Source organism: Nelumbo nucifera, chromosome 5, assembly GCF_055504915.1.
Source record: "Nelumbo nucifera cultivar China Antique chromosome 5, China Antique-T2T, whole genome shotgun sequence".
In the NCBI taxonomy this organism is placed as follows: domain Eukaryota; kingdom Viridiplantae; phylum Streptophyta; class Magnoliopsida; order Proteales; family Nelumbonaceae; genus Nelumbo; species Nelumbo nucifera.
The window spans coordinates 35,431,924-35,453,732 of record NC_142653.1 but is presented as its reverse complement, the minus strand read 5'-3'; the positions used below and the strand labels follow the sequence as shown (position 1 = coordinate 35,453,732).

The following is a 21,809-nucleotide window of genomic DNA, read 5'->3' as shown; positions in this document are numbered from 1 at the left end:
AATTCTTACAAGGTTATCTAATTAAAGATAACCGACAGAGGTCCAAGTCCTAATTCCAGGTGCCCCAAAAGGACTAATGAGTTCAATCCAAGATCTAATTATGAGATTAGAGCAAGCTCAAGGACTAATCAGTCCCCATTAATGTCTCCTTTAATTAGGGAACCAATACTTGCTCAATTCATCAGATTTTGTGACCACTATCTCAAGAGAAGAAGCTGCTGCTGTCTCCACACGTCAACCCAGAAGGAGCCCTTCAACACCTTGCCCTCACTATCCTAGATGGGCATCATTTCACTGTTCGCAGATAAAATAAGGATCAGAAATATTATGAAGAAATTCTTCTCCACACAGGATCTGCTCGAATTCAGCATTATTTTAGGGATCCGAATAAGACTGAACTAGCTTATTCCAAGCTAGCAATAATTAAGTTTATCTCTCTATCGACTTGGGGCAACGCCAGCAAGTCGAAACTTATCACTAAGCCTATTGATAAGAGACTCAAAATATTCAATTATTGGGATTATCAAGATGCATGGTATAGAGTTTTCCTGTTGCAAAATTCCGTTTTTAGACATTCATGGTTCATTTGGTTCTTCAAAGATTTTCAAGGCCCGTACCCTGACTGGGCATATGTCTGGTGGACCTCTTGGAGAGCTTCTGACGATATCTTCCCTCACCAAGAGTTCATGGACAAATATAGAGCCTTTGGAAAAGGAAGAGCTTATCTAGAATATGAGCATGTAAAGCAGTTCAAGTTTTTCAAAACTTTCTATCTCCCCTGGATTTTGAAATGGAGTTATCACTTGGATATCTCTTGGATGCCCCAACCATCGAAAGAAAAATTGAAATAAAATTGTGGGACAAATTTGATCTTATAGATGTCTTCAAGCCTAATGTGGAAGAAGACATCTTTCAGTCCATTTTCGAATCCTATATGGACAAGCTTTGAAGCAAGTTTTCGGACTTAAACCCACTAGAGCTCGAAGAAATGTCCTTACGAATGGCTGAAAAGATGAAGGAGAAAAGTAAAGGAATCTCAAAAGACCTCGAGACAGAAAGTGTCTGCTCTCAGCCCGCACCACGAACAAGACACTGTTTGAAGATTCCATCTCATCTGAAACATTGAAAGAATCAACAGCTGTTCCTAATAGGACTAGAAGGTGATAAGGAAGCATCTCAATAATTAAGATGTGCAGTAAGAAAAGATAAAAGGTATATAAAAATCAGATGCCTTAGCGATAAGATCGAATAAAGGTGCGTCTCTCTGGAAAGCTTGTCCATCACTATATAAACCACTCTCCTCCCATAGCAAGGGTGTGCAAGATTTTGGGTGTAAAATTCACAAGTCCTCTAGTCTTGTTTGAATACTGTTTTCTGAGTGTTTTTGAGTTGAATGTTGTATTTGTGAGAGCGTTTTGTAATCTTTGTCGTGCTGTGCGCTGTACCACTGTAAGCTGTGTGTGCTATATTTCTATAAGTATTATTAAAGATTTCCGAATACTAATTTTCTTCGGGTATTGTTTATCTTTATCTTTCTAATTTCTATGTATAACACCCCGCTGCATATTCATCATACCACTTCTGTTTCTCACTACTGTTCACTACTACTGTTCATCACCAACTTGTGAAAAAAACTTTGATTGAGCTAGATTGGGCTCAAGTTGGGTCCACCCAAGTTGCACCCCTAGCTCCTTTTGCTTCAAATTCTTTTAACAAAGCTTGGGCATCGCATGATTCCCCACTAGTATATATACTAAAGTGGAATGATACCACGCCATGGCCTGATCTTTCTCCATTACCCCAACGGAGAACTCTTAGCCCCTCTCATTTTAGCCTTCTTTGCTCCCTCATGAAGGCCTATTGTCTATTCCTTGAACCCCAATGCTGTCCTTAATTGATCAACCCTTTTCGCACAGTATGGCAGCAGACCAGAAATGGCAAACACTATGTTTTTTTTATCACTACTGTTCGATTCTATTATGTTTAGAACCGGTTAGACAAGCTAGAGCAGTTGTCTGTAAACCGGTTCTGGTTAATGGTTTAATAGCGACTTGTATTAAGCCGAAATGTATAAAATTACAATAAGTTCTTTTCCTATAAGCTTCTATTATCTTCTTGTCTACTAGGGAGAAGCTTTCTGCTTTGTTTCCCAAGGCAATGGTTCTTTCTACAGTTCTAATATTCAGATATGTTTTTAAACTGAATATTCATTTTTTATATATTTCGGATGGTGCAATCTTTGGGATAGTGTAGTTGTGCAAGGGTTTTTCTATATTATCATAATTTACTTCTTCCATATTTTTTATAGATATGGACTTGGCTAAGGATGTATTGCTACTACACTCACCCGAGTCTTCAGGGGTACTAGAGGAGGACCTAAATAACTTCTTCATCCTATTCTTTTACTTCACCAAATATGTTCAGTCAACTTTCACGGCCTTATTCTCTTCGTCCTACAACGCGACTACGACTTTGGCTCAAGGATTCTATCCTTGGTAAAAACGGCAGGTGTCTAGGTTGTCCGATTGGGGTTCTAGTCCAGTAAAAGAATCGGCAGCTATTCTTAATAGGACAAGAAGGTGATAAGGAAGCATCTCAATAATTAAGATGCGTAGTAAGAAAAGATAAAAGGTATCTAAAAACTAGATGCCTTAGTGATAAGATCGAATAAAGGTGTGTCTCTTTGGGTGTGCAAGATTTTGGGTGTAAAATTCATAAGTCCTCTAGTCTTATTTGAATATTGTTTTCTTAGTGCTTTTGTGTTGAGTGTTGTATTTGTCAGAGCATTTTGTAATCTTTGTCGCGCTGTGCGCTGAACCGCTGTAAGCTGTGTGTGCTATATTTTCTGTAAGTATTGTGAAAGATTTATGAATACTAAGTTTCTTTGAGTATTGTTTATCTTTATCTTTCTAATTTCTATGTATTACACCCCGCTGCATATTCATCATACCACTTCTGTTTATCACTACTGTTCATTACTACCGTCAAAATTGGATCCCACCAATATACTTGGCTCCACCCTTTGGGTGCCTAAAAGCATGGAATTGATTTTTCATACCTTGCACTTTTCGATCCTTTTCGTGCTTTTACTTTGTGTTTTTAAAAAGTAAAAAACAACTCAATATTTGAAAAGTTTTATCCAATGAGCACCAATTTTTTGATGGGTATTTTGGGCAATAAATTCTCCAATATTGTCATCTATGGGCAAATTAATTTTTTGGATTGAGTGGTTACAATGCAGACCTTACAATGGAATATATCAATTTTTTGGCTGAAACGTTCCAAAATTTTGGTTAAATTGGAAACCAAAAAAATGATCGTAGATTATTCTTTTTTATTTTTATATAAATTGCCTAAAAGCAAATGCATCCTTTTGATAAGGGGAAATTCCTGAGTAATGCCTTGTACTTTAGGCCTAATGCCACACTGGTCCCTGTCGTTAATCAGCCCGTTAACCAACTGTTAAGTGGCATTTGAAAAGACATAAAAAAACAGTACCAAATCCTTGTCAATGTTTGAATGGTTGATAAAAAGAGAATTAGATGACACTCGAAGGGGCATTTGTGTTTTTTCAGATGCCACTTAATGGTTAGTTAACAATTGATACTGGATTGACATGTTTTGAAAGTTTGGATACTGAATTATCACATTTTAAAGTTTGAGGACCAAAGTGGCAGTAGGCCCAAAATACAAGGAACTAATGGGAATTATAAATAACCCCTCGTTAGCAAAAAAATTTCAGATATCATATCTGGTTCTAGCTACTTGGTATTCTTTTATCCAAGAATTTCACAAGTTTTGTCCCCCATTTGATCAAATGGCATACATTCCTCACCAATGTGAATCATTGTCCGGTATATTGTATACAATGTAAGATAAAGCATCTAGGAGTATATTCGAGCTGAGCCAAACCAAGCCAAATATTTGGTTATTTGAGATTGACCCGCTGAAACTGTGTTAGGCTCGAGCTCGAACTCAAGCTCGATTCGAGCTAAAGACTTGAGCTCGAGCTTGATTTGGTTCAAAGCTCGCAAGTTTGAGCTTGGCTTGGCTCAAGCTTGACTTCAAGTCAACTGTTTTTTTAAAAACAAAAATTATACATATAAAAATATTTTTTGTTTTACATACAAAAAGTAAGAATTATAAAAATTGTTTATTATTATACATATAAAAAATAAAAAATGTTTTTATTTTCATACAAAAAAGAATTATAAAAATTATTTACTATTATACATAAAAATAAAATAGAAATATTATATATAAAATTTTATTATATATAGTAAAAATTATTTCTTATATATATAAAATATTATTATGTATATAGTAAAAAATATTTATTTATTATATTAGACATAAAGAAGCTATATATTAGACTTTAAAACAAGTTTCGAACTCGAATAATTGTTAGAAACGCGTCTCGTGGCCACCCCTTCACTGTTTCACAATAGATAAACATTTATTATTCTTTGTTCTTGGGTCTAGTTAATGACTCTACGCCACCTTCTCGACAACCAAACCTTAATCCACAAGTTCGCGAACTCGGCGACTGACGACGCATGCCCAATTTGGTCCCAATAAGCCACGTGTCTAAACTAATCCAACTTGTAATAAGGTTCCTAAACTGTTGAAGCAAAATCAGTTTTTAGTTCGTTTCATTATCCCTCTTTGAATCTCTCTCTTTCACTCTTTCATGCGAAGGAAAAAGAGAATCAGAATAATAGGAATGTACCTCAAATTTTTGAATGTAAGTTGTGAGCGTATACTCTCTATGAAAATCTCTGCATTTTATCCTTATTTAATTCAGACATGAAATGGTGATTTTTTGAGTTCAGCTAGCGTGGTTGATTTTCTAGGGTTTGATGCGTGGAGCTTTTTTGTTGATACTTGATTTGCATGACAAGTGTTCCTCAATAAGCCTGGTTTTGTTTGGATTCCTGGAAGAAATATATTGTTCCTCAATAAGCCTACATCACATCCAATAAGTTTCAAACGTTTCATGGGGGCTAATGTTTTGGTTGGTTGCTTAAATAATGTCTCAAGTGTTTTGTTGAATTCTTATTGTTTCTTGAGTTGGATTTTTAGTAGGTGTTTTGGATTCATTCTTAGATGTGAAACTCTAGAGATGTTGATGGGTTCTTTGTAACTTGTAATAGGTTTATAGGTATGTGTACTATAGCTTCATGGGATCTTTCTACTTTTGACTTTCTTGAGTTGCATTGCAAGGCGAGACTTGTTGAATTGTTATCATTGGATGCTGCTATATTAGAAAAATCTGTTTGTGATCTTGGTCGCATGCGATCGCCAATGAAATATAAACACACCAGTGATTGAAAAAAACTAGTTGATGTGATGTCTTGAATTTATTTAAAACGCTGGAGAGCGACAAAATTCCTTTGGAAAAGAGGAGCTGGATCCACCAAACTGTGTCTGTTGTCTTCACTCAAACTCTCGAGTCAGTCCTTCCTTGTTCGACAGGTATTAATTCTCCCCACTCCCCTTCGGTTCTTCCCCTTAACTTACCTGCTTGTTCTCCTGACTCTGACTTGAATAAAGAAGGGGAAGTAGAAAGACATAATTGCTTTGAAAAAACACAGTCCACTAGGGATTAGGAGGTTCAGGAGGGAGAAGAGAGGGAGGGATTTGAAGATGTTATTGTTATGGGGAAAGGGATTTGGAAATTAATGGAGGAATATGTAGAAGAGGGTTTGAGAGAGGAGGGCGTTTTTGTAGGAGAGGCTGAGGGTTTATTGGATTTGTCTGTTACTTCAGGTAAGGAAGGGGAAGGGGAGAGTTTGAGGGAGGAGAGAATAGTGGAGGTAATTGCTAGGGAATTTGGAAATTATTTCCAAGGAGATGGATATTCAGATGGTGGAACAAAAAGAGGAGAAGGCGGCTAAATCTAGGAAGAGAAGATCAGAGGCGGAAATTCTTACCTCTTCAAGTATCAGTTCAATTAAAACCTTTTCTCGCAAGAGGAGTGGGGAAATTGGGCTGGAGGATAACCAATGAAAGTACTAAGCTGGAATGTAGGAGGACTAGGAACTGCATGAAGAGAAGAATTACAAAGGATTTATTTAGAAGGGTCAAACCATCAACGATCTTGTTACAAGAGACAAAAGTTGAATCAATAAATGGGGCTTGGATGAGAAGTATTGGGTTCAAGGTATAGACAGTGGGCTTTTTTACCTTCCTTGGGACTTACAGGTGGAATGGTGATTGCTTGGGATAGTAATTGTTGGGAGGGGATGGAGGAAGTGGTGGGTAACTACTCACTAACTGTGAGGTTCAAAAGAAAAGGGCAGCAGTTTTGAGTGGTGGATGACCAACGTGTATGGACCTAATTCGTATAGAGACAAGGAAAGTCATTGGGTAGAACTCTATAGTCTATGCAGAATTTGTGAAGGAGTTTGGTGTATTGCTGGAGATATCAACACCATTCGTTTTTGTGTGGAAAAAAATGTTGGAAACTCTTCTAGAATCACAAAAAGGACAGTTTGCTTAGAGACATCCCTTTGCTAAATGCTCATTTCACTTGGTTCAATTTACAGGAAAATCCGGTTTGTTGCAAGCTGGATAGGCTTTTAGTTAATTTAGATTGGGGGAGCATTTTGGGTCAGTGGAAGTTAAAACCCTAACTAGACTAACTTCAGATCATTGACCTTTGCAACTGCAATCAGATGAGGTGAATTTTGGTCCCCTTACCCTTTAGGTTTGATGATATGTGGACAACTCACTCTAGTTTCAAAGAAAACATTGACAAGTGGTGGAAAGAAGGGCAAGTGGAGGGAAGGACAGATTTTCAGTTTATGTAAAAGTTGAGATTGGTCAAATAAGTTGAAAATGTGGAATACCCAAGTGCTTGGGAGAATTGAGGAATAAAAGTTGGAGTTGCTAAGACAAGTTGAGGAGATGGGATGTGGTGAGAGGGAGGAGGGAAAGGGTTTGTGAGAAGAGGAGAGGAGGAAATGATTGAATATGAGGGCAGAATTGGAGACAATTTTAAGAAGGGAGGAAATTTATTGGCAGCAAAAGTCAAGATGCAAGTGGTCGAAGGAGGGGGATGGAAATAGTAAATATTTTCATTTTTTAGAAAATGAGAGAAGAAAGGAGAATGCGTTTCCAACAATTGTAGCGAATGGGGTAGAAATATAGAATGAGGAAATGGAGTCGCTTTTAACTTCCCATCTTAGGGCCTTGAATATCTCAAATAACCCCTTAAATCTTATGCTAGAGGGACTATTGTGTGATAGAATCCAAATGGAGGGCTGTGAACTTATGAGTTTTAAGTGGTGATAAGGTTTGGGTGTAGATACATTGACCTTCTACCAAGAATGTTGGGATACCGTTAAGGAGGATTTGTGGAAAGTAATGTTTCTCATGGAAGGAGGTGGGGAGAGGAATGAATACCACTTTTTTTTCCCTAATTCCAAAAAATGTGGGGGCTGTTTCCACTAATGCTTTTAGGCCAATAGGTCTTACAAAAAGTTTATACAGAATTTTGGCCAAGGTGCTTTTGTTAAGATTGAAGGAGGTTCTGCACTCTGGTTTCAAGTGAACAAGGGGCTTTTGTCAAAAATAGACAAAGTTTAGATCAAATTCTTATAGCTAATGAGGTGTTGGAGGATTTTAGAAAGGTAGGGAAAAAGGCTTTGTGTTCAAATTGGACTTGGAGAAAGCCCATGACCATGTAGATTGTTTTTTTTTTTTTTTTTTTTTTTTGCGGTGGGTGATGGGACAAATGGATTTCGGTAATAGATGGGTAAAGTTGATAATGGGGTGTTAAAAAACCACACATTTCCCTATCCTAATTAATGGTTCTCAAAAGGATTTTTTTGAGGCAACTAGGGGAATTCGACAAGGTGACTTGCTTTCCCCTATGTTATTTATTTTGGTGGCAAAGGTTTTGAGTAAATTGTTAAAAAGAACTGATGGTAGAACTATTTCCCAACAAAATGAGATGGAGTAGGAGACCATTGAATGAGAAAGTATGGGTTGAGGGTTTGGAATGGTCTTCTAGATTATCGGAGGATTCTAGGGCTTGGATTGAAAGAAGGTTTGATATAAGTGAAATTAAAGAGGTAGTGTTCTCTATGGATAGATCTAGTGCTCTTGGACTGAATGGTTTAACTATTGGCATTCTATCAAGGCTGGGAAGTGTTGAAAGATGATTTGTGGAAGGTGTTTGAAGAGTATTATGAAAGGGCAGTGATTAACCTCGTGCTCAACTCAATATTTATTGCATTGGTTCCAAAGTAGTTGATGTTTTGCACCTAAATGATTTCGGGCCGGTTAGTTTGGCCAATAGCTTGTACAAAACCATTGTCAAGGTTCTCTCCCAAAGGATTAGAGTGGTACTCCCTTCCATAATTTCACCTTTCCAAAGGGCTTTTGTAAAGGACAGACAAATCATTGAGCAAATCTTAATTGCTAATGAAAGTGTTGAGGAGATAAGAAGGATTAGAAAGATGGGCTTTATTTACAAACTTGATCTAGAAAAGGCTTATGATTTGGTGAATTGGGTCTTCTTGCTTGAGGTAATGAGAAACTTAGTTTTGGTGATGAGAAACTTAGGATGCATTAAGACTTGTCATTATTCGATTTTATTAATGGATGGATTAGTGGTGGATCACCTTCTAGTGCTAAGAGCTTTAAGACAAGGGGATTCCCTTTCTCCCTTTCTTTTCACATTGATTACATATGTGCTTGGAAGACTTGTGACTAGGGCTGATGATAAGAATTTGGTGAGGGTTGGAGAGTAGGTAGGAAGGTGTTAATTACCCACTTGAAGTTTGTTGGTGATACTTTTTTGTTCTATGATGGTGGTAATCATGGGTGAGTAAGGATTTGAAATGTTGGTACAAGTCTTTGAGTGGATATCTAATTTGAAAATCAATTTTGATAAAAGCTACTTTTTTGGTATAAATATGGAAGAGAGGGAGATTGTTGAAGGTGCCCAGGTTTTGGGATATGAGGTGGCTTAGTAGCCTTTGACCTATTTGGGATTATCTTTGGGGGATAATCTAAGAGGAAGTAATTTTTGGAATCCTGTGGTCGAAACATTCACAAAGAAGTTGACATCTTGGAAGAGGAGCTACTCTTTGGGGGAAGGATTTTTCTTATTAGGTCTACACTTGCCAACTTATTGGTGCATTTTCCATTAGTGCTTAGGATTCATGAAGGGGTTAGTAGAAGTCTAGAAAAATTGATGAGAGACTTTCTTTGGAAACCAGGTGAGGAGAAGAAGGACCATAGAGAAAGGTGGGAAGTGGTTAGCAGCAAGAAGTTTAGTGGATTAGAGTTAGAGAACATCCAAGAAAGGAATGGTGCTTTGTTAGGGTAATGGTTGTAGAGACTTCCAATGGATAGAGACTATTTGCGAACAAAAGTAATCATCAGTATTCATGGGCTTGCAGCTTCTCGGATTTTGGCTAGGGCTACTAGTGCTTCTCCTTGGAAATCCATCCATGGAATTTTACTATCTTTCTTGTCATTTGTTAGGTATAATCCTTGCTCCGAAAATCTAGTCAAATTTAGGGAACATGTTTGGTTGGGTAGTTCTCATTTGAATGAGTAGTTCCCCTCGCTTTATGCCATTTTCAACCATAGGGGTGAACCTATTTCTTCTTTCCTTGTTCCCTCTATTTCAATGTTTGGGTTTGACTAGGACTTGGGATTTAGGAGAGGGCCACGTGAGTCGAAATTAAGTGTTGTCTTGTCACTTCTCCAAAGGTTGGAAGGGGTTTTCTTGGATCCCACTAAAAAGGTTTGTCGAATTTGGACTATTTTTCTTCTGAATCCTCTCCTATGCCTTGTTATTCTCATCCTTAGTTCAACCAAGGGATAACCTAGGGATGCCTTTTCCTATTAAGGAGATTTGGAGTAAGCCTATCCCTCCTCAAGTTGGAGCTTTCTGTTGAGAAGCCTTTCTAGAGAGAATTAACACCTATGATTTACTTCAAAGAGAAAGACCTTATTGGTGCTTATCCCCCAATTGGTGTTCTCTTTATAAGGCTGAAGGTGGATCTTGCTGCCACTTATTCATCTCCTACCCTTTTATTTCTTCAATTTGGGAATGGTTTCTCTCTCTTTTTGGGTGCATGTGGAACCCTCCGCTAGACGCACAAAGCTTGTTTGCCCTCTTACCTTTGTTAGTTGGCCAAAGAAGAGAGGAAGATTGTTATGGAGAAGCAGAAAGGCGGCTGTGTATTGGACAGTTTTGGAAGAAAGGAATCAGAGGATTTTTCTTTATAAGGAAAGTAGTAGAGATGCCCTAATTGATGTCATTACAATTTGGGTGATCCATTGGGTGAAGTCTCTGGATCTCTTTGAGGGGGTCAATGTAGATGATTTGGTGAGAAATTGGAAAGAAGTTGCTAACTCCACTCCTTTCAAGGTTGTTTTAGGACCAAGTTAGTCTCCACCTTCACACAGTTTTATTAAGCTGAATTTTGATGTGAGTAGTGAACGAATTCTGGCTCCTTTTAGCATAGGAGTTTTCAGAAATGAGGATGGAAGAATCATTGCCATCTACTTGGGTCCAATTGGTGTGGGAGATTCTCTAAGGGCTGAAATAATGGTTGTGTTGGAAGGCCTCCAAAGTGCTAAAGAGCTACATGTTCATAAGCTATTAATTGAGGGGCACTCAAAGTTAGTTATTGAGTGGCTGCAAACAGAAGAGGCTGGATGGTGGAACTATATTATTGAGAAAAGGAGTAAATGGCCGTCTCAAGGAATGGAAATCAATGTGCAATGGGTGGAAAGGAATACTAACTCTTTTGTTGGTACATTAGCAAAGTAGGGGGTGGGAAGGGATCATTTGTTTTGGGCTGTATTGTAATCTTGTAATCATGTTATCTAGGTAAGGGAGAGTTAAGAAAGTTTCTCTCTCCCTCTATCCTCTTTGTACACATTTCTTTAATATTTTAATGAATCAGTTTTTGTTATTCATAAAAATAATGAGGGTTGTTTCATGGCTTTAGAGTGGACAGGCAAGAACAGGTGGTGTAGCATTTGCAATTTGTAGATGATACCTTGATTTTAGGGGAGTTTTGGGGCTTTTAGGATGTGCGAGTTTTGAGGTGAGTCCTGGAGTTAGTAGATAAGGTATTTGGGTTGAAAGTCAATCAAGCCAAGTGCAATTTGGTGGGGATTAATTTGGAGAGTTGTGAGGTGGAGGAATGTGCGGTTATTCTGGGTTGTGATACTAGGGAGTGCCTTCTAAAATATTTAGAAGCTTTTTGGGGGGGATCCTAAGGATTTAGCCTTTTGGGGGGAATCCTAAGGATTTGGCCTTTTGGGATGGAGCTATTGAGAGATTTGTAAAAAAGGCTAGCTTCTTGGAAAAAAATTACATTTCAAAAGGGGGAAGGCTGACCTTGATTAAATCTACCTTGTCTAGTCTTCCAATTTTCTTTTTCTTTTTAGTTTTTCAGGCCCCAAAGAAAGTAGTGCAAAAGTTGGAGAAGTTAATTAGATAAGCTGGGGGTTTTGGGGATAGGAAGGTTGATGGGGAAAAAGATGGCTTTGTTATGTAAATGGTTGTGGAGATTCTCAAAGGAGAGGGATTAATACTTGTTAGTTACTACAAAGAAAAAGACCCAATTGGTTCCTTTCCCCTCACTGGTGCTCCCTTTGTAAAGTTAATGGTGAGAATTGCCATCACTTATTAATTTCCTACCTTTTTTCTTCTTCAAATTGGGAATGGTTCTTTTCTTTGTATAGATGCAGGTGGAACCCTCCTAGTGTACAAAGTCTATTCGCTTCCAATTTCCTAAGCTGGTCAAAGAAGAGGGGAAGAATATTGTGGCGATGTACAAGTGCTGCGGTGTGTTGGACAATTTGGGAGGAGAGGAATCAAGGACTCCTCCATGAAAAAACAAGAAGTGAAGAAGCTGTCATCGAAGCTATCACCATAAAGGTAGTCCATTAGGTAAAGTCATTGGAGATTTTTAGAGACGTTTCCGGCATTGAGGTGATGAGAAAGTGGAGGGAGGTGTTTGATTGTTCTCCAATTAAGGAGGTGGTTAAGCCTTTGTGGTCCCCACCCTCTAGTGGTTTCATTAAACTTTGATGGTAGCAGTGAAGGTAATCCAGGCCCTTCTGGTATAGGAGGAGTTTTTAGGAATGAAGAAGGAAACATCATTTCACTATTCTCAGGCCCAATTGGTGAAGGGGATTCCTTAAGAGCTGAAATTGTGGCTGTTATGGAAGAGATTCAGAAGGCTAAAGACCTGAATATCAGGGAGTTGGTAATAGACAGTGATTCGAAGCTTGCAATTAGTTGCCTCCGAAAAAAAGGAGGAAGAGGGATGGTGGTGCTGCATTCATGAGAAGAGGAAAGCTGTTGAATTGCTGCAAGGAGTAGAGGTGTCTTGTAATTGGGTCAAAGAGAAGCAAATTCTGCAACTCATACACTTGCTAAACAAAGGGTGGCAAGGAATAATTTATTTTGGGCTGTACTGTAATCTTTCTCCCTTTTTGTACTAAATTTCTTATTTTAATAGAATTGGTTCTGTTATTGATAAAAAAAGAAATTCTCAAAGGAGAGGGAGGTTTTGTGGCATTCAGTAATCGAAAGTATTCATGGTTTGCACTCCAATGGTTGGGAATCTGGGTTGTGTAGAAGAGCTAATGCTAGAAGCCTGTGGAAAGCAATTCTGTCTTTACTTCCAACTTTTTTTACAACAAATAAGATTTGATGTCATTTCAGGACAAGGGGTAAAATTTTGGGAGGATACTTGGTGGGGGGGGGGGGGTTCTCCTGTTTGCCATTCGCTCCCAAGAATGTACAAATTGTCAAATTTAAAAAACAGAACCATTGTGGTTGCAGGTGGACTCCTCCACCAGATATACGAAGCTTGTTTGCCACTTCTTTCCTTAGATGGCCTAAGAAAAGGAGTAGGGTTATGCGGAGGTGTGTGAAGGCTGCCATTTGTTGGACTATATGGGAAGATAGAAACTCTAGGACCTTGTTTGATAAGGAAAGGAAAAAAGAAGGTATCATTGAGGTAATAATGGTTAGGGTGGTGCATTGGCTGAAGTCTATGGATATGTTGGCTGATATCTCTATAGGTATGCTGCTGAATAGCTGGTTGGAAGTGGCAAATTTTGCTCCTTTTTCATCAGTTGCCTCTCCCTTGTGGTCTCCACCAGGCCCAAGGTGTGTAAAATTAAATTTTGATGGTAGTAGTGAAGGTAGTCGTAGGCTCTCAGGTGTTGGTGGGGTATTCAGAGATGAGAATGGAAAGGTGATTTGTTTTCAGGCCCCATTGGGAATGGTGACTCTCTCAGAGCTGAGATATGTGCCTTAATGGAAGGTTTAAGAAAGACAAAGGAGCTGAGTATTCATAGACTAATTGTTGAAGGAGACTAAAAGCTGGTTACAGAAGGACAATGAACTGTGGAAATATGCAAATGAGAGAAGAGACGCTATATGGCTAAATAGGGGGTTGGAGGTTCAGTTTCAATGGGTGAAGAGGACTGCAAATGCTTTTGCAGATACATTGGCGAAACAAGGGGTGGGAAGGGAACAGATGTTTTGGCTGTATTGTAATCTCCTTTTCTGTTTTCTTCTTCGGGAGAGTAAAGCCTCTTTACCTCTTCTCAGATTGTTGTAATTTTATTGTCCATTAATAAATTGATTTCTGTTATTCATCAAAAAAAAAAAAAAGAACCTTTGCTGATATGTGTTCTTTTAATGAATCTGGTTCAGTTGGAACTTGGGTTTAAGGAGACTGTTAAGAGACTTTGGAACAATTGAGCTGATTCCTTTGATCAACTTCAAGACCTTGTCCTATCCTCTTCGGGGGTTGATGAGAGGGCTTGGGTCCCATCTACTAAAGGCAACTTCACTTGTTCTCACTTTCTAAGGTCCTTGTGAACCAAGATGAAAATCTGTCCTTCCCTGCTAAAGAATTGTGGTCCAGTCTAATTCCCCCTAAAATAAAGGTTTTTTTTTTTTTTTGTTGGGAGGCTGCTAAGCAGATTTTGAACACCTGTGATAGACTCCAAAGTAAGTGTGAAAATTGGTTCCTTTCTCCTCATGTTTGTGTCCTTTGCTGGAAGAATGGGGAGAGTTTCAACATATTTTTTTGCACTGCCCCCATGCTTCAAAGATTTGGCATCATTTTTGCTCTTTGATGGGAGAAGTGTGGGCACCTTCTAATGTGGTGGACCTGTTTAAGCCACGTTTTTTGAGATGCTCTACACAACGAAAACTTGGTGGCAGTGTGTGAGAGGGGCAGTGCTTTAGGGTTTGTAGTGTGAAAGGAATGTCAAATCTTTGAAGAAAAATAAAAGGAAGTGGAGGAGATAATTGAACTTACAACTGTAAGGGCTGCTCACTCGGCTCAGATCAATAAAGATTTTATTGGGATAAAGCTGAATGATATGCTAAGAGGTTGGAACTTTATTGTGGATTTTAACAACAGGGTACAACAAGAAAGGGTGGTGGATTGGTGCCCACAGCCCCACCTGGAGAAGGAAGCTACAAATTAAACTTTGATGGGTGCTGTCTTGGAAATCCTGGGACTTCTGGAGTGGGAGGAGTGGTTAGGGACTCTGGTTGTAATGTAATTCTCAGCTACTCAGGACTGGCTGGTTTTGTAATCTCCTCAAGGGCAGAACTGTTAGTTTTAGTGCAAGGCATTAAACTGGTAGATTAGCAGGGTTTTACGAATATAATAGTTGAAGGGGATTGCCAAACTGTCATTAGATGGATGAATTCTCCGGATCAAGTTCCTTGGCAATTTAGAATCCTGGTGAGATTGGCTCTTTCCTTGGGTACCAGATTGAACATCTCATTCATTTGGGTACACAGGAGTGCAAATATGTTAGCTGATTTTTGGCTAGGTTGGGGGTAGGAAAGGTTTGTTAGGATTAGGGTTGCCCAGGACTGGGCTGTAACTTATAAGTTTTCTCCCATCTTTTTTGTTGGTTATCTTTGCTGTATTTTTTTGGGATGTAGAGGATGTGTTGTACTTGGCCCACTCACTATGTCAAGCTGGCTGGTTTTCTCTCTCCATTAATGATGTTTATATTTGATGCTTATAAAAAAATTCTGGTGTGTTCATATTTTATTGGGGGCATTCGTTCACGGTCACAACAGATGTGAGTTCCTTCATAATATCAAAAAGAAAAGGGCAGGAGTAGAGTACTTGCAGCCCTTGTATAGTTAGATAGAAGATTGTCTTTTTTTTTTCATTACAGTAATGCCATCTTATAACCTATTGATAAAACATAAAAATGTGGGATCAATTGATCAAATTAGTGATGTGACTGTGATACCATCAGACTAACTTGTGATAAAAAAAATAATTTGAATGACGAAAAAGGAGAGAGAAAAGGCAAGTTGTTTATTTTGTATTAACAATCAAACTAAACAATTTCCCTTGCATTTTGTAATCTTTAAAGAATGTAACTACATAATTTAGTTCACTTCGTATATATCCCACATCTTCAGGATAATAACTTTGGAAAATCTCTTTGTTACTGAATTTCTTTAGGTGCTTAATGTTATCTCAGTCTATGAATAACGTTGGCTAAAGATTATAGAACTGTTCTGTTTTGGAGAGGATACCTAGTTGTGAATTGTGATCTACTTAATCTATTATTCTGGTCCTTATTTTGTGTTATTTGAAACTATAGTAACTTGCATATTAGTCATTTCTCCAACTCCTTGGGAAAGTATATATATTGTTTGATGGGTTTTCTTGAATCCAATTTCAGATAATTATGTTTTATTGCTTCATGCATTAGGAAAGTTAGAAGTCCCATGTTTTCAACTATAGTTCAGTAGAATTTGAAAATTCTTCCATTGCCATTTCTAACTGTGGGATGTGATCTGTCATCAGTACAATTGTTATGCTGGCTGATTTTCTCTTTTGCTATTGTGTAGATTGATTTCTGATGCACTCATGTGGCAATAGTTACCTCATATATTCTTTATTGGGCAGCTACTATCTCGAGAGCATTGAAAAATTTATTGAACTATAATCTTGAAGCACTTTTTGGTAGGATGGCATTTTCAAAAGGCAGAATTGAGTTATTTAAGAAAAGGGCATTCTCTCAAAATTGAGGCGAATTGAAGGCAATCTTTCTGATGGTTAAATGGTACTAAGAAAGCAGATTGGGATTGTTGTACATCCTTCAGTGCTTATTAACTGAAACAAACTTCAGGGCATGCGGTTCCCAAGGATCTTTTCAATGGCATGGAGGGAAGTTCTATATTCTATGTTTTTCCTTGTCAGTCTGGCTGAGTCTTCTAGTCGATCGGCAAAACTGTGGTCACTTAACTTGGGGACTGAGTCAAACACATCGTACAGCTGGCCAATCCTCAGTGCAGCTATTTTTGTAGTTGTCGCACTTGCACTTTCCTTGTTTCTCATATTTGAACATATAGCTGCATACAATCAGCCTGAGGTTATCCTTGTATTCCTTTTAGATTAGAAGTTTTGTTCCATTTTGTGGTTTCATATGGTCACCAATGAAATATTGTGCATTTTGTATGAAGCCTTGCTATTAGATTTGCATATTTTATTTATGCCATCCTTCAAGATCTATAATAACATAATTACTATTTTATTTCAGGAACAAAAGTTTTTAATTGGACTCGTTTTGATGGTTCCCGTTTATGCTTTGGAATCAGTAAGCTCTATACTACTCTTTTTCATGCTCTTGGTTTTTTGCTTTCAATTTTTTTAACTTCTAACCATAGGATAATCAATCTAGAAGTTATTTTTTTTATTATTCTTTGCATCATGGTACATGATTGGGTGATTTAAACTTGTAAACAAATTGCATTTAGACATTTTTATTTGGTGAGAAAGTGTTATTAAGGATGCAATGGCTCTACTAGGTAAAGATTGATAAAGAATGTACACATATACACTCTATAATTCAACATTGAAAAACATATCATCCTCAATATGGTAGACTTGTTCACTAATTGTATCATTATATAGGGGTTGCTCCTAGAGGATAAGGTTTATTTATAGTTACCAGATGATGGTTTGTAGTTTTTTTTTTAATTTTTTTTATCGATAACAGAAACTTTTATTAAGAAGAATAGAAAAGAGAAAGTTACAACAGGGAGGAGTAAAATCACTTAGCCCTCCCTAAAATTAGAAAACAAATTACAGCAATGCCCAAAAGAGATTAGCTCTTCCCACCCCTTGTTTGGCCAAGGAATCTGCCATAGAATTAGCACTCCTCTTGGACCACTGAAACTGAATTTCCATTTTCCGAGTTAGCTGGTTAATTTTCTTTTACTCATTTAAAACTTCCACAGACTGAAGTCTTCCTTCTGCAGTCAACTAACAACCAACCTAGAGTCGCCTTCCACCAGCAGTTTTTTAATATTCAGCTGCTGGGCTCTTTTAATGCCTTCCAAAATTGCCAAAATTTCAGCTCTCAGAGAATCTCCCAACCTATACTGAAAACATTGCAATAATTCGACCTTCTTCATCCCTGAACAGTCCACCTATACCTGAAGGGCTTGGGTTTCCTTCATTGCTGCCATCAAAGTTCAACTTAATGAACCACATAGTTGGAGGAGTCCAAGCTGGAATAGGGGAAGTATTCAAGGGATCAGACCATGTCACTTCTTTCCAATTTCTAATGATATCTCCTGCTCAGTAACCTTCAAAGAGCTTCGTAGTCTTGACCCAATGTACCACCCTCACAGAGATTAATTCAACGATGGCTTTCTTGTTTCTTTTTTTTTCTTGGAAAGTTCTTTGATTTCTTTCCTCCCACACCGTCCAACATACAGCTAACACATCCCTACAAAATTTTACCTCTCTTTTTTAGACCCTTCACTGAAATAGAGTTAAACAAGCTTTGCACATTTGGAGGGGAGGGCCACTTGCAACCAAAAAGAGAGAAAAACCAACACCAGATTTCTGATACAAAAGGATAGGAAACTAATATGTGAAAGCAACTCTTGCCATTCTCCTTACATAGGATGCACCAATGTGGGGATAAACACCAATTAGGCCATTTCTTTTGAAGTAAGTCACAAGTGTTACATTTTTCAAGGATAGCTTCCCAGCAGAAAGCACCTACTCTGGGAGGAATTGATAATGATAGTGATAATGCATGAACATTACATCACTATATCGTGTTTTCTATTCTTGCTTTTTTATGTTCACTCGATTCATGTATGCTATGTTTAGTTTCTATAATGTGTAAGGTCCATAGATTGTTCAAGTCATCTCCTGACAACTATTTTGCATTGGTTCAAGTATATGTACTGGGTACAATTAAATATATCTTTCTAGCCCTTTTTTTTCATTTTTGTTCTTTGATTTATAATGAGAGGAGGAATGAGGAATAAGATAGTTTTTCTTAAGTTAAAATAAATAACCAATGTTTTAAAATGCATAGCCATGACACGTGGCATTCCATTACCCAAAGGTGTGAGGCGGGGTTCAGAATGCAGGAGGTGTAAGCCTCCCAAATATGTAATTTTGCAATTATAGTTGGAATTTCTATAATAAAACATCATATTCAAATAAAATATAGAATGCTATTTTATGTAATGATAAAGCATGCATAGATAGACCCTTTTAGGTTATTCTCTTGTTCTAAATCATCAAAAGTAACCGACCCAAGAAAAAAATGCTATAGTGCTGTCCTGTAAATTTTAAGAGTCAAAACTACATAATAAATGATAGAGAGAAGCAAAAATTAAACTAATAGAGGCTGCAAATGGTTCTATTGTCAAGATTTGTTGCTCCCCCAATACATCCCGTGGGTCTTAATTGGGACTTTGGTTTCCGTAGAGGGCTTAGGGATAACGAACTTTTTTCTTGTATGGATCTTTTAACTCCTTCGGGATGTCTGTTTGGACCCTAGTAAACCTGATAAGTGTATTTGGGCCCCCAACCCTAAGGCTTTGTTTTCCTGTGCTTCTTTGTCCAAGACTTTTTGTGACTTTCTAGTTTCTTCCTTTCCCTTTAAGAGTTTTGGTGTAGACCCATCCCACCCAGAGTAAGAGCCTTTTGTTGGGAAGTAATTCATGGGAAGATAAATACCATGGACTTGCTACAGAAGAGGAGACCTAAGTCCTATCTTTTCACTATTTGGCGTGTCTTATGCAAATCCAGTAATTAGAGTTGTCTTCATTTACTGATTTCTTGCTCCTTTGTTGTGGATATTTGGCTTTGGTTTTTTTCTTTGTTTGGATGCAGGTGTACTTTACCAATGGAGGTTAATATGTTATTTGATCCCTCCTTGTTTACTTGGCTGAAGAGGAGAGGGAGTATAATGTGGAGATGTGTCAGAGTACCCTTGATTTGGACCATCTAGGAAGAGAGGAATGCAAGAATATTCTTAGAGAAGAAGATAAGCAAGGAAGAAATCAGAACTTGTGTCATGGTTAGTGTGATCCATTTATAATATTTGGAGGAATTGAGAAGCAGTTGCTACAAGCTCTAAAAGAAAGGACAGAGTGGAGGTTGTCTAGGTACCTCCGTTTGAAGGTTTTGTAAAACTGAACTTTGATGGGAGCAGCTGAGGTAATCCAGGCCCTTCTGGAATAGGAGGGGTTTTGAGAGATGGAGAAGGTAAAAGTACAACACTTTTTTTTTTCCTGGCCTGATGGGTATGGGTGACTCCCTCAAAGCGGAACTGCTTGCTGTAATTCAAGGGGTGCAGATAGTTAGAGAGCTAAATTTGACAAATGTGGTAATTGAAGGGGATTCAAAAGTGGTGATAGAATCACTAAAGAATCCAAAGTCTATAATCTGGTGCTGCTGGAATGAATTGAAAAAAAATAACGTGGCTAACCAGGAATATGAATTTGAGGATTCAATGGGTGAGGAGATCAGAAAATGGAATGGTGGATGCTTTGCCAGTGCAAATGTATTGGCAGATGGTCTAGCTAGGCAAGGGGTGAACAGAAATTCTATCTTTTGGGCTGTTTTGTAATTGTTTCATGGTTAGGGATACATTGGGTAGTAGGGAGTTAAGATTCTTTAGCTCCTTGCCTTGTAACTGTGATTTTCTTAATTATTAATAAAATTCATTGTTATTGATAAAAAAAAGAAAAATGTCTTTCTTTTTGTAAGAGAGGTAGCAGCTCGTGCCTCTCTATTAAAGTTTATTAATAAAACTCAAGTTATTTATAAAAGAATGGTTCTAATAAATCAACCAAATAATTTATTGTACAAAAAATGCTAACAACCCACAACCCTTGTCACCTAGCCTCACCTTGATGCCTTGAAAAGCATGCCTCTAGGGTCTATTCCTTTTACTTTGACATGATCAAGAAAATACAAATATAGCTTAACATGTGGAGCATGAGTTTGCATGGAACAATACTTTCTTTTGACCTTTGAATCAAACACAACATGCTATCAATCAAATGAAAACCAAAATCACTTAGTGAGTACTTGTCTGGGTAATTTGGTTTCGATGTGTTCACATGGCCACAACATTTACTTGCGACCCTCTAATAAAATAGAAACATGCTATTAATCAAATGAAAAACCAAATTATCCAGTACCGCATCCTATTGTTGTTACCCACTTATCCCAAATGACACACTAACAACCTGCTAACATATGAAAAAATATTGATTGCCTCTACGGTTTGCTACCTTAGTATGACAATTTAGAAATACTAGGGTAGCCTAACACGTTGGAAGATGAGTTCACATGACCACAACACTTTCATGTAATCCTCCAATGAAACATAAGAATGCTATCAATCAAATTAGCTACCAAATCACCCAATGAGTGCATGCTTGGGTGATTTGGTTTCGATGAGTTCACATGGTCACAACACTTTCTTGCAACCCTACAATAAAACACAGACATGCTAACAATCAAATGAAAAATCAAATCATCCAATGAGTGCATGCCTTGTTCCTACCCTAAAGGATACAAAAATGACCCACTAACATAAGAAAAAATAGAAACTACCTCTAAGGTCTTCTACCTTCTCATGACAATCAAGAAATGCCAAGGTAGCCTAACATATGTTGTGATGTGTTCACAAGGTCACAATACTTTCTTGTGGCCTTCCAATAAAATACTAACATGCTATAATTCACTCTACCAAAAAAAATGCTATAAATCAAAAGAAAAACCAAATCATCCAGTGAGTGCATGCTTGGGTGATTTGATTTTGATGAGTTCATGTGGTCACAACACTTTCCTGTGGCCCTCCAATAAGTTATGGACATGTTAATAATCAAATTTAAAACCAAACCACCTTGCTAATGCAAGCATAGGACAAAAGTACAATCTTTGACGGAAGCTCCTTAGGCAAACTGGGTATGGCAGGAATAGGTGGGGCAATCAGAAATTCGGAGGGCAGGTTATTGGCTCTTTATTTAGTGTCAATTGGTGTGGCTAATTTTGTGAAGGATGAGTTGTTGGCTTTGACTATACATGGTCTCCGGTTAGCAAAGCAATTAGGGTTCATACAGTTAGAGGTGCAAGGGGACTCAAAAGTAATTATCTCATGGGCAAGATGTAATAGAAATATTCCTTGGACTCTCAAAAATGTATACATGGAAGCTGAAAGGATTGCAAGAGATTTAGATGATGAATTCTAGTGGGTAAGGAGTGCAAATGGGCTAGTTGACTCCCTTGTGAACAAGGGGCATCAAAGCAGCAATTGTTTTAGGCTTTTCTATGTAACCTAGCTTATATTATTGGGGATGACATTATGGTCATCAAGTTGTACTGTTTTTACATATATTTAATTAATAAAATCAAATTTCTATTGATAAAAAAATTGCAGCCCCTCTATTTTTCTGATTTTTTCTTTTTTTTTCCATTTTTTTGAAGATAAATAAAAAA

At 37.7% G+C, this 21,809-nt stretch overlaps 1 protein-coding gene across 4 annotated transcripts in view; it reads left to right on the top strand.

The window, feature by feature from the left end:
* The window catches only part of LOC104589253 (organic solute transporter ostalpha protein (DUF300)), a 53,042-nt gene that overhangs the window by 4,716 nt on the left and 26,517 nt on the right, over positions 1-21,809 (top strand). Inside the window, exons 2-3 of one of the 4 annotated variants that reach the window (XM_088887479.1) lie at positions 15,896-16,419; positions 16,588-16,644. In XM_088887479.1, the coding sequence (XP_088743605.1) occupies positions 16,180-16,419; positions 16,588-16,644 (297 nt within the window). In that variant the 5' untranslated portion in view covers positions 15,896-16,179. The remainder of the gene's footprint in view (positions 1-15,895; positions 16,420-16,587; positions 16,645-21,809) is intronic. The other 3 variants (XM_010247507.3, XM_010247506.3, XM_088887480.1) reach the window with 3 other exon arrangements.